At 36.6% G+C, this 16039-nt stretch overlaps 1 protein-coding gene across 9 annotated transcripts in view; it reads left to right on the top strand.

Moving 5' to 3' along the window:
• The window catches only part of PCDH15 (protocadherin related 15), a 1819045-nt gene that overhangs the window by 1533902 nt on the left and 269104 nt on the right, over nt 1-16039 (top strand). For all 9 annotated transcript variants that reach the window (XM_055274344.2, XM_055274341.2, XM_055274340.2 and 6 more), the window contains one exon: nt 8853-8981. In XM_055274344.2, coding sequence (XP_055130319.1) covers nt 8853-8981 — 129 coding nt within the window. The remainder of the gene's footprint in view (nt 1-8852; nt 8982-16039) is intronic.

Below are 16039 nucleotides of genomic sequence, written 5' to 3'. Positions count from 1 at the left end.
GCCATTCTCCTGCCTCAGCCTCCCGAGTAACAGGGACTACAGGCACCCACCACCATGCCTGGCTATTTTCTTGGATTTTTAGTAGAAATGGGGTTTCACTGTGTTAGCCAGGATGCACTCAATCTCCTGACCTTGTGATCCGCCCACCTCAGCCTCCCAAAGTGCTGAGATTACAGGTGTGAGCCACCGCACCCAGCCTGATAATTTTTTAAAGAAAACAAAAATAAACAACCTGATCCAAAATTGGCAAAGGACTTGAATAGACACTTTTCCAAAAGAGATATATAAATGACCAGTAAACATTTGAAAAAACACTTAGCATTACTAAATATTATGGAAATGCAAATCAAGGCCACAATGAGGTGCCACCTCACACCCAGTAGAGACGCTATTTATTATAAAAAACAAACAGAAAACAGAACAAAACAACAGCAACAACAACAAAATAACATGTTGATGAGGATGTGGAAAAATTGGAACCCTTGTGCACTATTGGTGAGAATGTAAAATGGTACAACCACTGTGGAAAACAGTGGTAGTTTCTCAAAAAATTAAAAATAGAATTACTATATGAGCCATCAATCACACTTTCATTTATATTTCCAAAAAATTGAAAGCAGAGTCTCAAAGGGATATTGGTATTCCCATGTTCATAGCAGCATTATTCACAATAGCTAAGATGTAAAAGCAGCCCAGTTTTCCATGTTTATTTAGAGTAATATATAAACAAAATGTGGTATATACATATAATGAAATATTATTCGGCTTTAAGATGGAAGAAAGTATGATATACACTATATCACAGATAAATCTTGAGAACATTATGCTAAGTGAGATTAGCCAGTCACAAAATGTTAAATTCCATATGATTCCACTTATATTTTGGTACTTAGTATAGTCAAAAATCACAAAGACTCAAAGTAGAATGATGGTTGCCAGAGGATAAAGAAAAGAGAAACGGAGAGTTATTGTTTAATGTTATAGAGCTTTTGTTCTGCTAGATTAAAAGAGTTTTAGAGATGGATAGTGATGATGGTTGCACAAGAATATGAATATACTTAATAGCACAAAATTTTACATTTAAAAATTAAGAAAATATAAACAAATACAGAAAAAATCTAGAGGTGGACAGTGAAGGGATGGCGCAGGGGCACATCAGTGCCATTGAGGATGCCTACTGGCTATTTTCTGCCTTGTCATTTTTTATTGTCTACTTTCATTCCCATCTTCTGCAACTCTAGACGTCAATTCTCTATTCCAGACAAACAAAGTGTAAAGATGAATGCCAGAAGAGTCTGCACCCCTGCTTTATTTTAACAAAGAATCAAAGTTTTTTCAGAAACCCCACCTAGAAGATTTCCTTTTAGATATTCTTATCTGTAAGTAGCAACAGTGGGTTAAAAATAGCTAGGAAGTAGGGCTTATGGATTGCAGCTGTGTTAATCAACCAATAACACAGTGAAAGATACAAATAAATATGCGAACAGTGATCAGTAATTTTTTTCATTTAAAATGATATGTCATTTAAAATGTTTTTTCATTTAAAAAGTTATTCTGTAGCCTAGATATTTCTGACCAGATTCCGTGTGTTCAGCAATATTATTTTCCTCCTTAATTGATACAATAGGTAACTTGATTCCATCATGGTTTGATTTCTGTAAAATGCTTTTGAATTACTAGATTGAATTACTCAGTTATGGCTTTCGATCTGAACACTTGTAATATTTTACAACTTCAGATTGCTAGAAGACTTAGCATCTTTGTTTTTGTCTTGAAGCAATATTATTTCCTAAATTTCTTTGAAACATGGCAATATAAATGAACAATTAACATTTAAAAGTTGAGCATTTAACTTCATAATCAAATAGGAAACTTTAACAAAAGCAAAAATATGTGCGTGAGAAAATGTGTGAAGTTAAAGTAACTTTGAATTTCAAAATAGTTGATTTAATAAGATTTTAGAACACAATATATATGGTTATAGAATAGTAAAACTTTAAACATTTAAGTCATATATATGAATCTTTATATGTAACATGTAAAATGCTTATGTACAAATATATAAATATATCTATAGTTCTATATTATATATACTGTAGCATACAGGTATACTATAAATACTTTCTGATATTTTTGAAAAATATATATTTATATAAAAAACATGCACGATTGCATAAAATGTGTATACATACATACACACATACATATATAATCTTTACACACTACACTCAGATGTGCACAGAGAAAAAAAGCTTCTTTATTTTTTATACCTGATGTAATCTTCCTACTTAAACAATAATGTATAAATATGTGTTTGGACAGGTAGGGAATAGGTGTAATCTGAGTCACACTTAAGTTTCTTAGAACAGTATTTCAGCATTATCTGTTTAAGACAATGTAAATAGTCACTAGTTAAGCTACCAACCAAACCTCTCCTCTCTGACTTCATTCTAAAATTGTGGTCTAGATGTAACGTATTTACCGGTCCTTTATGCTGGTAGTATGTCTCTCTCTCTCGACACCTCTCTCTGCCATTGCTGTATATTCAGTGCCATAACCTATTAGATGGGACCTCCCATGGAAACTATGGAGATTTTCTGGAGGCTTACATACTCCTGAAAACTACTGCGGTTATTTCATCCACATTTCTCTTACTTTCCCAGGCATCATTTCCCCTTCCTCCAAATGTTTCTGCAGTGCCTCTTTATTTAAGGAGTGGTCCAAAGAGGCAGTAGGGGATGAGGAGGAGGACCTCTGCCTCCTGCCTTCATGTCCTTCTGTGTCTCCCTTTCTCCTTCCCATAATTCATAATAGAAGGAACTTCACTTTTCTCTGTCTTTCTCAAAGAAATTCTAGATTTTATGTATATTTTTTTCCTTCAGAGGGAAAGAAAGCCTCCTGGCTAATCTTTAATGGTAGGAAGGACCTCCACTCTACATCATGAATGAAACTCTACAATCTGAATGAAGTTGGCTTGGCTCTGAACTGTTGTAGCAACAAGATGACTTGCACTTAATGATGAAAATGTCTCAAATTAATATTCTCTAAATACTATACCCATTATTGATATGTATTTTTCTTGTTTTATTGGCCTAAACAAAAAATGATCAAATTCTAAACTATAAAGCCTCATTGTCCCATTGTTATTGAAAATAATTTTAATAGTAGTGAAGATTTCTATTCAGATAGGAAAACTTTGTGTTCTTTTTTTTTTTTTTTTTTTTTGAGACGGAGTCTCGCTCTGTCGCCCAGGCTGGAGTGCAGTGGCGCAATCTTGGCTCACTGCAAGCTCCGCCTCCCGGGTTCACGCCATTCTCCTGCCTCAGCCTCTCCGAGTAGCTGGGACTACAGGCGCCCGCCACCACGCCCGGCTAATTTTTTGCATTTTTAGTAGAGACGGGGTTTCACCGTGGACTCGATCTCCTGACCTCATGATCCGCCCGCCTTGGCCTCCTAAAGTGCTGGGATTACAAGCGTGAGCCACCGCACCCGGCCCAACTTTGTGTTCTATGAATAACATTTCTTGTGCTTTCTCACAGATGGAAATTTTCAATATTCCTTCTAGATCTTCTTTTTTCAGACATTTAAATAAAATAAGTTATAAGGTAATTTATTTCAGCATGTAATAAAAACTATATTATAATAAAAATAGATATTTAAAGCATCTAAAAATATTCATTGAACTGACATTGTATGTCTATCTAGTAAACACGATAGACACATTTCTTAATAAAATAATATCTTATGGGGCTGAGGCAGAATGGCATGAACCCAGGAGGCGGAGCTTGCAGTGAGCTGAGATCGCGCCACTGCACTCCAACCTGGGGGACACAGTGAGACTCCGTCTCAAAAAAAAAAAAAAAAAAAAAGACTTTATTGTATCTGAGAGTATATAGTGAATCTTGTTGACTATAGAAAAGAAATTGCACCTTTGAAATTAAACTCGTTTTTATTTAAGAAATAGATAAATGATAAGTTCTCCATATAGTGTTACCTTATCTCTGATAGTTTTCTGCTTTCCTAATGAACAAATTGAAATATTCCTGATTGATTCCTATACATACCATGAGTCTCTGCTCAGATAAATTCAAAGCATACATGTATCTTAAACCATGTATTGAATGTCATTGAATTTCAATCATCTAATATAAATGTAATAGCACAAAACAAATGGCTGTGCTATAAGATGCACACAAAATATAAAGAAATAGTTTTCTAGCCATGAAATGTTTAACAAATTTTGTGTCAAAAGGTGTAAAAATAAAATGATAAAAAAATGCATTTTTTTGTGATTAAATAAAAAACAAACATCCCTTCTCTTATCCTCTCTAGCATTAAAGCCAAAATTGTTTATTAAATTTGTAATATTACACACTGCCCTTAAAAGTGTTCATTAAGTTGATTAACAAGAAAATATATTAAAAATTATTCATTAAATTATTGAGCAAAACACATTTCTGGTTTTCTTACATAGCTAAACATATGCTAATCAGAAAACCCAGTTATCTGACTTCCAGCTATTTACTCAGGAAATGAAAATTGTATTATTTATCCATTGCTCAAAACTGCGTAATACAAGGCCCATTTACAAGGTCAAATTAACAGGACTTGGTGACTAATAAATTGCATGTATGAGATAAAGTAACTTAGAAAATTAGTTAATTATTTTGCCATGTCATTTCCTGAGATAGGAAATACTAGAAGAGAATAAATAAGATACTCTTAATGTATGTTCTCATGAATTTGAAATAATGCATTGTGTATTGATAGATGAATTTACACTACTTTCTTTGACTATGGCTTTATAACTCACTTTTTTTATACTATTAAAAAACAAACAAAAAAACAAACAAACAAAAAAACAAAGATGAGATGGATATTGTGGCTCAGGCCTATAACCCCAGCACTTTGAGAGGTCAAGGTGGGATTGAAATGAGGAGTTTGAGACCACCTAGGCAACATACTGAGACTCTGTCTCTACAAAATTAAAATAAAGAAATAAAAATCAGCTAGGCATAGTGGCGTGCACCTGTAGTCCCACCTACTTAAGAGACTGAGGTGGGAGAATCACTTGAGCCTAGGAGTTCAAAGCCGCAGTGAGCTATGATCGCATACTGCACTCCAGCCTGGGCAACAGAGTGAGATATGTCTCAAAAAAACAACAACAACGAAAATAAAAAAGATGCTATATTAATATCCTTCTTTCAGAGCCATACTAGTTTATAAAAATAAATGTGTATTCAAATTACAACAGTAGGCTGGGTGCGATGGCTCACGCCTGTAATCCCAGCACTTTGGGAGGCCAAGGCGGACAGATTGTTTGAGGTCAGGAGTTCAAGATCAGCCTGGCCATCATAGTGAAACTCCATCTGTACTAAAAATACAAAAATTAGCCAGGCATGGTGGCACATATCTGTAATCCCAGCTACTCAGGAGGCTGAGGCAGGAGAATTGTTTAAACCTGGGAGGCGGAGCAGTGAGCAGAGATCATGCCACTGCACTCCAGCCTGAATGACAGAGTGATACCCTGTCTCAAAAAAAAAAAAAAAAAACAGAAATGCATTGTTGAGAATGAGACCTATATTTTGAAAATTCTTCTATGATATTACACAAAATGAAATCTAAGACACATTTAAATTAAATAATGAACATGAAAGTGATCAATTACAGTATTTAGTACTAACATGCAAGTATTCCAGCTAGTGGAATTATAAGTTAATACAACTTTTGAGGAAATAATCAGTGAGCAAACTCCTTTGATGGAAAATAGGTAACTTTTTGTTTATTAGGTTTATTAGTTTGAGATCTTTTTAATTGGCATTATATATATTCATATTTAAAATTAATTGTTGTGAACATGTGTTAACTGACATATTGTCCTAACAATTAATTAAAGTGATCTGTTTTCATTTACTGATTTTTAAGCTTGAACAATGAAAAGAAGTCTTTCCTTAATAAGACATAAACATTCTCTATGGCACAGATCCATATTGAAGCATATTGTTGCCATCCCTCTGAACCAATCAAGAAAAATTAAATAATTATGATTTATACCTAATTTATAATTATTTCCATAGGTTCAAAACAATAGTCAATAGACCTAATGGATAGCCCTGAAATCCTCATTTTTACATAAGTATTTCTGAAGCAAGTGGTATTGAGAAAACTTCAAGAAATACATAAACTGGAAATTATTCTATGTATAGTTGTGACTGTACATTTCTGTAAGACATGGATTTCTTTTCGTATCATATAAAATTCAGTAAGAAATGAAGAAAATGCCTGCATGGCCCATAAATATCATCCCCTATTAGCACAAAATTATGGAATTGTTATTTGACCTCTTAGTTTACTTAGTGATCCGGTTGTATTCTTCATTATCCACTTAAGAGTCACAGTCTTAAACTGAGGATGCAGAATAGTCTGAAAACATGAAGAGAAATTTTAAAGAATAGGATGAGAAAAACAATGGATAGACAGGTAAAGACAGGCTGGTATAAAGGGGGTCAGGCAATTCGAAGAAAAGCCAGCAAACTCTAGGGTCGCCATTCTTAGATTTTGGATCCTGGCTGTAAATTTCAATGTCTTGTTAACCCTCAGGCAAATTGGGAACTACCGCAACTGTAAAAAACACATCTTCTTTACTGCTTTCAATTCTAAGGCAAATTTTAAAGAAATAATATTTGTTAAAATACTTTTTGTCATAAAATCTTGGTAGCCTTTTGGGAGAACATTTGGAAAATACATAAAAGTAATGAGGAAAATGAAATGATCTGGATTCCATCTAGTCAAGTAGCACTTGAATTTCTTTAAATATACTTACATATATCGACACACATTTATGTTTGTGTGTATGCATCTCTTAAAGTAAATAATTTTAAGAAAATATAACACACAGAGTAATGCACAAACAATAATTCTACAGCTTAATGAATTTTTACATAGAGAACACACCTATATAACCACTACTCATAACAAAAAACAAATTAATCAGCACTCCAGAAGCTCAGCTTTGTGACCATTTCTGTCGCTATTCTATCTTCTTCTTCAAAGTGACCCGTATTCTAATTTTTATCACCATGTAGGGATTATGCCTGTTTTTGAAGTTTATATAAATGGAATCATATAGTATGTGTTATTTATGTTCTAGAAACTTAGGTTCATGAAATTAATCCATGTGATTACTTATAGCAGTAGTTCATACATTCTCAGTACTTCATATGATTCCATCGCATACATAAAACACAATCTGTATAACCATCTACTATCGATGCACATTTGGGTTGTTTCCAGATTTTGACTATATAATGCTGTTCTGACCATCTTTGTATGTGTCTTTAAATAAAAATTTTATTTAACTTTAAATACAAAAATGTGTGCAAATCACATATGAATAGCAACATAAATTTTCAAAGGGTAAGCCAATATACAAATAGAGAAATAAGCCATCACTAACACCCAAGAATTCCCTGCTATGCATGGTAATTTTTTAATGACTACTGAATATTGTGCATGAAAAAAATTATAGAGGCTTGGGATAAAGTTACATTACTAAAACAAGTATTTGCTTTTGCTTCTGTTAAAATAGGGGCAGATCACCTAAATCCAATCAGAGTTTCAATACTGGGTTTACATTTGAGTGAGGTTTGGTCTTTTTCCCAAGCACCATGACTTGCTTGGTATAGAACTTCCGTGACCCCAACAGAAAACATTGGGTATTTACCAAGATCTGTCCTCTTTAATAGCTAAAAAAAAAAAAAAAAAAAAAAAAAAAAATCACTTGACTCCTTAGCCCCATGACTGCTGCAAAACCTTTTCAGCTTCACTCAAGTCACTTCTTAATGCTCAGCGTTTTAGCCTCTCACTACAAATCACTTACTAATTAATGGAAATTGCATTTTTTAAAACAAAAGGTGGATAATTCTCTCATGACAGTATCACCTTGCTTTTTCCTCCTCCTTTTTATTTATAGTTACTAAATATTTAATACCAAAGCATACCAGGTTTCTTACTTTCCAGGTTAATATTCTTTCTCTCTGTACCTTTGCTCTCAGCCTTTTGTGATCAGCCCCACACTGTGACAGAGCTAGGTAGAGGTTCTATGCTGTACTCAGGCTTTGATTAGAGAGAGCAGTTTCCAGCTTGAATCACACATGAAGATAGTCATTGATTGTGCAGAAGTCATTGACCTATATAATATTGACTGCAGCAGGCCAGGGATTTAACTTTTAACTAGGTAGCACACACTACTGGTAGGTTTACCTGCATACCATTTCTGTAAGCTGTATGCTTATAAGATAATCATTTCATGCCTAGTATATGGTACTCAAACTCTTGGTTTAAATGTACACCTAGAAAATTATTAAGGTAGCATTTTTTGATAGCATGAGCTTTCCAGAAAATGCCCATTTGATGTACCATGCTATTTTATAATGTACTGTTTTTATTTTTAAACAGTCAAAAATACAATCAGCAAAAACTACAGAAATGGCACATTTCAGAGATAGAGCAGTGTATGTGTGTATAAACAAAAGCTTGCCACCCATAAAATGTGAACAAGATAAAGGTAAAACCGTTTCCTGAAAGTAAGCCTCCAGGAAATACTTGACATTTCCAAAAAGATGTTTGCCCTTTAATATCATCTTTTGCTTTTCCCATCTGTTTTTTGAGGTGGGAAGCTTCTTTGCAAGCTTCTTTTTTTAAATTTTTATTTATTTTTATTTTTTGGAAAGCTAAGGGTTAGAAAGAAAAATGAGATGCTTTTCAGATAGACAAATGCCAGGATGACGACTTAAATGAATTCTAAGTAAAAATAGCTCCTCTCACATTTAATGCTTGTGTTTTTCTTTAAGACCTCAACTGCCACAGTAAACATAGTGGTGACAGATGTCAATGACAATGCTCCAGTGTTTGATCCTTATCTGCCAAGAAATTTATCTGTGGTGGAGGAAGAAGCCAATGCCTTTGTGGGTCAAGTAAAAGTAAGTGGAATATTTATATAGATCTTGTATGTATTTTTTCAAAAAGCATAAGTTTATTACATTTTAATTCTGAAAAGAAACTCAGCTAATGTAATCTGTTAAATGGCTGTGCTGGATACTCTTCACGATTTTAAAAAGTGAATCATGTCCTATATATTTTAATTAACTTTCAAGGATACAGATTTACATTTTATAATTATTGTGCAATTTAAACATTGATTAATGTGATAGTATGCTAATTTAATATATATTTTTAGTTTCTGAAATTAAAACATTTTACAGAAACATGTAATTAGGTATACTACTAGGTATGGTTGTGGACATTTAGACCTCAAAATACACATATTTAGATTTGAACTCATTTCATTACGTAAATATTATCTTTAGAGTCTACCGTGTGTGTCTAATATTTTGCACACACACCTTTTCCAGCACTCAGATTTACTCTTCTGAGTGTTCTTCTAAGTGCTTCTGGATCTACCTGAACATACTAGCCAGTGTCTGTGGTTCATTGGATGAATAATTCCTTTATTGTTAAAGCAGACACAGAACTTCCTCATTTGGGCCATTCTTGGTCTTGAACATAGTAATTGGTCTAGAAGTCACAGAGAAGAAAAAAATTGGAGGAAGATGTGCACAATTTGAAGCATCAGCCTCAGATGAGGTGTTCATGTGGTCTCCAGGGGAGGAAAGAATCTTGGTTTAGTGAGGTGTGAGCCACCCAGATGTTCCAAACCCAGAGTTCAGGGTCCTACTCCTTCCCTGTGAAGGTTCTGACTTTTCCACAGAAGGCTTGCTGGTGCTTTGAAGTGAGCCTTCTCTACTGTTCTACTATTCTTATAACCGGGCACAAGGTCTGATTTTTAGTTCAATCTCCTTTAAACTGCAAAAGGAGAGGGTTGTTTTAAATGGTGTTATAGAGATCTTGTGACGTTCACACCATGTCCTGAGATTTTGATTGACCAGTTTAAGCTTTTTTAAAAGTCATTTTTTCCTTCAGATCACTGACAATACTTACAACTACCAACTCCACAGTCATTATCATTGTCATTGTCACTATCCCAAATTCTGGAAATACTGCATAAGACATACATAATCTTATATGTTTATGCCATCCCAATTCACATAGGGGACAATCTTGGTTATTGTGATGTTATAAAATGCCAACTGCTCTTGATACCAACTGGCCAACGAGTGATTCAACTCCAGCATCCCATCTGAAGGCTCTGCTCCCCACACAATAGTACCTCTCGTGTCCAATGGCTTACTGTGGATTCTCCAGCAGAAAATCTGGACACAAAATATTCATGTGTAAATATTTTTTGAGAAGTACAGATAACAGTGATCAGGAAGTGAGAAAGTGAGGCAAAGAAGAGAAGGTAGCCAGTAACAAGATTGCTATTAAACCAGCTATCATAAGGAGACCTGAAACTTCACTCCATGGGCAAACTCTAGAAAAAGATGCAAACTCATACATCAGAGTTATCTCTCCTGATAATTTTAATTGTCCAGTTCCTGAGAGGTTATGGAACTGGAAAACATATACACTAAATCCTGAGAGTAATTGGCTGCAATGTTGGCCAATGGGCTGCCAAGTTTTTGGACTTTCTTGCTTCCAGCAGAAGCGAGTAGTCAAATTCCCTCTGCAAAATCTGAGAGAAGGGCATTGAGTCAGGCTGTAGATACTGATGGCAGCAGTGGCCCATCTGGAGCAGCCACTGCAAAGACACCAGCTACAGCAGAAGAGGTATGACCAGGGCTACATGCTCCAGGGAGCCGGTGGGAGGAAGGAGCAGGCAGGAACCTACCCCCCTTCCAAGTTGGCAGGGTGGGAGCCCTGCCATCCTGGCAGTAGCTCCAGCTGCCCAGCTGTGGCTGCAGACCTAGGCATCTCTGTGCTCTCAGGGACCCAGGAAGCTCCCCTGCCTCCACAGAGTCGGAAGTGCCTGTTCCCCCTGCCTGACCTCTTCCAGCTCCTGGCACCCCTTCCAGTTTTGAAGCAAAGTTCAGGCGAAGCCCAGGTGCTGTCACAACCAGGCTGGGTGTGTGCATGCTTGGGTTGGTGCTGACATGCCAGCCTTCTGCCACCTCAGCCTCCTGTGAACTTTGGGCACGAACAAACATGGGAGCTAGGCCAAGAGGGGACAGAGGGCTGCTCACTGTGGACCTGCAGGCACTCCTCCTCACAGACAGCCTGGGAACCAGGAACAACATGATTGACGGCAGCAGGAGACAGGCTCCTGGGTGGAAAGTGGGGTGTCCCTGGTGAAGCCCCACCTTCAAGCCAGGGATGGCCTGAAGCCTGGGGACCAGCCTATCAGTTCCGGTGGAGTCCGTGGCCCAGAGTGAAAACTTACTGTGCTTTTTCCGGGCCTGCCCATGGCCACCCGTGGACCAATCAGCACGTACTTCCTCCTTTTTGAGCCCATAAAAACCCTGGAGCCAGCCAGCCTCACACAGACAGCAAGACTACCAGCTGCAGGAAGGAGCTCACCTCTTCGTGTCTCCTGGGACCACCTTCTGCAGAAAGGAGCTACCCATTCCAGGTCTTCTCTCTGCTGAGAGCTGGACACTCATGGGGACAACCTGCCTGTGGATAGGCGCTACACACTTCGGCTTCCCGAGAGCCGTTCTGTCGCTCAGCAAAGCTCCTCTCCACCTTGTTAACTCTCCAGCTGTCCGCCTACCTCATTCTTCCTGGATGTGGGCGAAAAACTCGGGACCAACCAAATGGCAGGAATGAAAGAGCTGTAACACGAACAGGGCTAAAACATGGCTGCCACCCCATTCACCGTGTTGCGAGCAACAAAAGGGAGAGAAGAGTTGCGGCTGTTCAGGGAGCCCCTCAAACAGACGCAGGTGAAGCCTCTTGCCCTGTATCTGATTCAATCAAAGGCTTGCCGGGAGAGGGCGCCTGGAGCTAACTGTCCCGCCACAGCAGCGAGCGTGCGTGTCTATGCACAGTGACAAGACCTCGCACTTGCTCACTCATGCACCCGTCGCTGCTCTAAGCCTGGCTTGCCCAGGCAAAGTGTCGGATTTAGCCCAGTAGCATGAGCCAAGCACAGCCTGCCAGGTCGAGTGGGTGATACAGACACAGCTAGTCCGAGCAAAACTCGGGCAAAGGCGCCACCACCCACAGAGGCTTCTGGCTGGAAAAGCAACACCCTTAGGATCCAGTGACAATACCAGGAGGTGGAAGTTGGCCAAAGCATACCAAATGCTCTGAGGGACATGCACATGGCTCTGACAATTTTTGCTACACCAAGAAAACAAGGTAATAAAGTCTATAACGGGCACGTGCAAAAAATATCAGCAAAGAAGTTGACTCATGAAGGACGCATACAGGTAAGAAAGAGGGAAGTTGAGAAGAGTTGGAATCTGTTAGGGAAAATTAGTTGTAGAAGTAAAGGCACAGAGAAATGAGAGTGTGACATAGCATAGTTACAATAAATAAGACATACCATGTCATAAACACTTTTCTATACCATGTTATAGAAGGTGACGGGGGAACCACTAAAGGGCCTGAGGTATGGCAACATCTGATTTGTATTTTATAAAAATTACTCCTGATATATTGAAATGGGAGATTCTAAATCCAGAAGGCAGAACTAGGAGGCAATTGTAATAACCCAGGCATATGAGGCTTGAACTAATGTAATAGTCTTTATTAATGATAATTTATATTACAGTTATCAGTTTAAAATGCCATATTGCTGAAAACTGAAAAACTTCATTTAGCCATATATATATATTAACTATTCAGTTAAAAACAAACAAGCATTGAAATTATTTACAAAAACGATCTTTCCCATTTTCTTAATTTATTTAGCTTGGAGAGATAAAGCCTATATGGAATATATAACTAAAAACACACAAGTAGACATCAACATGATGATTAGTTTTTAGTTAAATTTCTTTTCCTTTTTTTCTTGTTTTTTTCCCACTTTTCCTAGTGATTCTTTGTTCTTGAATTATTGTGTTAACCTTTTTGTTGTCTCCTGGTTCTTAAATTTGATAAGAAATGGCCTCTATAATTTACTTCAGTTTTTAAAATTGAAATATGGACCTTAGTCTGGTCTTTAGGCAATAACTTGTTTTCATAAAAACTAAAACGATGTTGAAAGTAAAAAGGAAGAGGAAAACCTCCAAGACAGGCTGCATCCAACTGATTCTGCACAGTGTAATGTTTATAGGATGGAATTTTGATGCTCATAATGGTCCTCTGTTGCTACCTGATGATAATTATATCATATATTAATTTCACTAAATTACTCATGCTCTGCTTGTAAAATTTAAATTGTCATCGAAAACTATTGACTTAAAACCAAGATATGTATTGTTAATTACTATACTGAATTTGAGTTATCAACTTCGTGTTTATATTCTATTGATATTTTAATATGAATAATCCAATATTTGAATAAAAATGCTGAAGGGAGTTTTCATTTACTTTTTTTTTTTTTTTTTTTTTGAGACAGAATCTCACTCTTGTCACTCAGGCTGGATGGAGTGCAGTGGAGCGACCTTGGCTCACTGCAACCTCTGCCGCCCAGGTTCAAACTTCTCCTGCTTCAGCCTCCTGAGTAGCTGGGATTACAGGCGCCCTCCACCATGCCCAGCAAATTTTTATACTTTTAGTAGAGACGGGTTTATGCCATGTTGGCCAGGCTGATCTTGAACTTCTGACCTCAGGTGATCTGCCCGCCTTGGCCTCCCAAAGTGCTGGGATTACAGGCGTGAGCCACCACACCCGGCCTTATTTACTTTTTAAAGGTAGTGTTGTAGTAACAAATAATAACTAAGGAATACTTTTGAAGCAAGTTTATGGATTATAAATACCAAAAAGTTTTATCCAGCATATTAGAAAATAACCCACCAATCAACAATTTTTAATGTTTATCTTTTTATTCACAAGGTATCATACCTTGTGGGTTTAGAATAGAAAACTATAACAATATGTATGAAAAGATGTACTCAAAACCTAGTAAATACAGTAAGTATATACTCTATGTCAAGTGTCAAATGGGTGATATAAATTCTTTACCGCAAGGAAAAAGAGACATTATAATAGACTGAGGTGGCCAGGTTAGGGTTCATGAGAAAAGCAGATTATTCCTGGTTCTTTTCAATGTATTAGTGACATCTTTGTTGGAAATTTAAAAAGAAATAAAAATACCAGCCAAAAAATGTAATATGAAATATAATCCAACTGAAGAAGCAATTTGAGGACTCTAAGTCAGTATTCTGACAGTAATGGAAGAGCTGTTTAAAGGAGTTCTGGAAAAATGATTAAAAATATGTTGAGTTCAGGTGGGGCCTAATAGTGAATGATAGGAAGACTTAGTCAGTGTAATATTTTGCCTAGTATCCTTCAGAGTATTTCACAGGAGATAGAATCTAGAGGATCTGTATGCATATCTTGACTGTGGACCACAAGCATGCAAATAATTGATCTTTAGAATGGGTCTCAGATATGAGAGGCCTCTTACTAGAGGCCTCATACTCAACTGCAGAACTCTCAGATGATCCCAAGTCTTTGGGGAAGCAGATGCCAGTAGAAGCCCCCAAATGCAGTCATATTCTGATCAAATCTGCAGGCCTGGTCTTGGACCCCTCAAGTCTCAAAGGAATAGGCATTTGCCACTTGGGAATATACAACAGCAGAGAATGATATAACTTCTGTGAAGGTCCATTCAGCCTTTAGATAGACGGACTCTAGGCCAGTCTCCTAAATCTGTGTCCAGCTTTCCAGCCACTTACCTTTAAAAGCCTGTTTTATACTGGACCATGACTTCTAGACTCACCACACAGGGACCCCAGACTTCTCATCTTACCTAACAACCCTCACCTCTTACGCTCCTTACATACTTTAATGAGAGGACCACTTCCTGGTCACTTGGTTCATCCTGTCACTAGATCACATGACTCCATGAATCCAGACCCAGCATCCCAACAAGATAATTTAATGAACAGCTTAAAACATGGGCCATGGAATAAAACTACCTGAGTTCAAATTTGACTTGCCAAAATAACTAATGCAATCTTGGATAACTAATTTAGCTTCTCTGGGACTGGATTTTACTATTGCAAAATGGAGATAATAATAGAATTCATCTCAAGTAGTGATTTGAAGGATTAATACGTATATGTAATATATGTACAGGTTTAAAATAAGGAATGGAGCTAATATGCACTTAATTTTTATTTATTATAATTATGTTAAATACTAAATAATTTATAAAGTATGGCTACCTATATTTTAGAAAGTAATATTTTTTACAATACTATGAACTAAATGCAAACAATTGTTTATGATTTTTCAAAATACAGTAGTTGCACTCTTGTATTTTCCTAATATTACCATATTTAGAGAACATTTTAATGGAAGTACTGTTCTTAAGAAAGTATAAAATCTTAAGTTGATAAATGATTCTCTTCTACTGCATCACTACAAACAATCATAGTCAGATTGTAAACAGCGTTTATCCTTTTTAAGTGTATTAGCCAAAGCTTGGTCTTTGACAATAATAAATGTACAAATCAACATTTAGTACATGAACATATATATGCATATAGTCACATTTGTAGGATATTTCAGAAATTTAAAGGAAATGAAAGATATTTGTTACTATCAAAATAGAGCTCATGGTTGCAATCCTGATTTTTGTATTTTTGTTTATTCATCTTAAAATAAGTCCAGCTAGTGGGATATGTGGAGCTTGCATTGAAAGAAGCATACTGGATAGACTGACAACTCTAATAAAAAACCAGTAACAATGACTATCAATTTTTGAATTCTTACAATGTGCCATGAACTATTCTAAATGCTTTCCATTGCACATATTTGAATTACTTTCAAATGTTTGGTCTTAACCACTATACTATACAGGATTCTCCAATGACCATGCTTCCTGTGACTTGCTTATACATATGTGAACTGAAAAAATACAAACATGCGTTAGGTGGCTATCAAAGTGTTGTTCCTGGAAAAGCAGCATCAGCATCAGCATTAGCACTAATGGGAACACCTTAGAAATGCAAACTGCTGTACTCTA

This window comes from Symphalangus syndactylus, chromosome 4 (genome assembly GCF_028878055.3).
Source record: "Symphalangus syndactylus isolate Jambi chromosome 4, NHGRI_mSymSyn1-v2.1_pri, whole genome shotgun sequence".
NCBI classification, from domain to species: domain Eukaryota; kingdom Metazoa; phylum Chordata; class Mammalia; order Primates; family Hylobatidae; genus Symphalangus; species Symphalangus syndactylus.
This window is presented reverse-complemented; position numbering and strand designations above follow the sequence as displayed.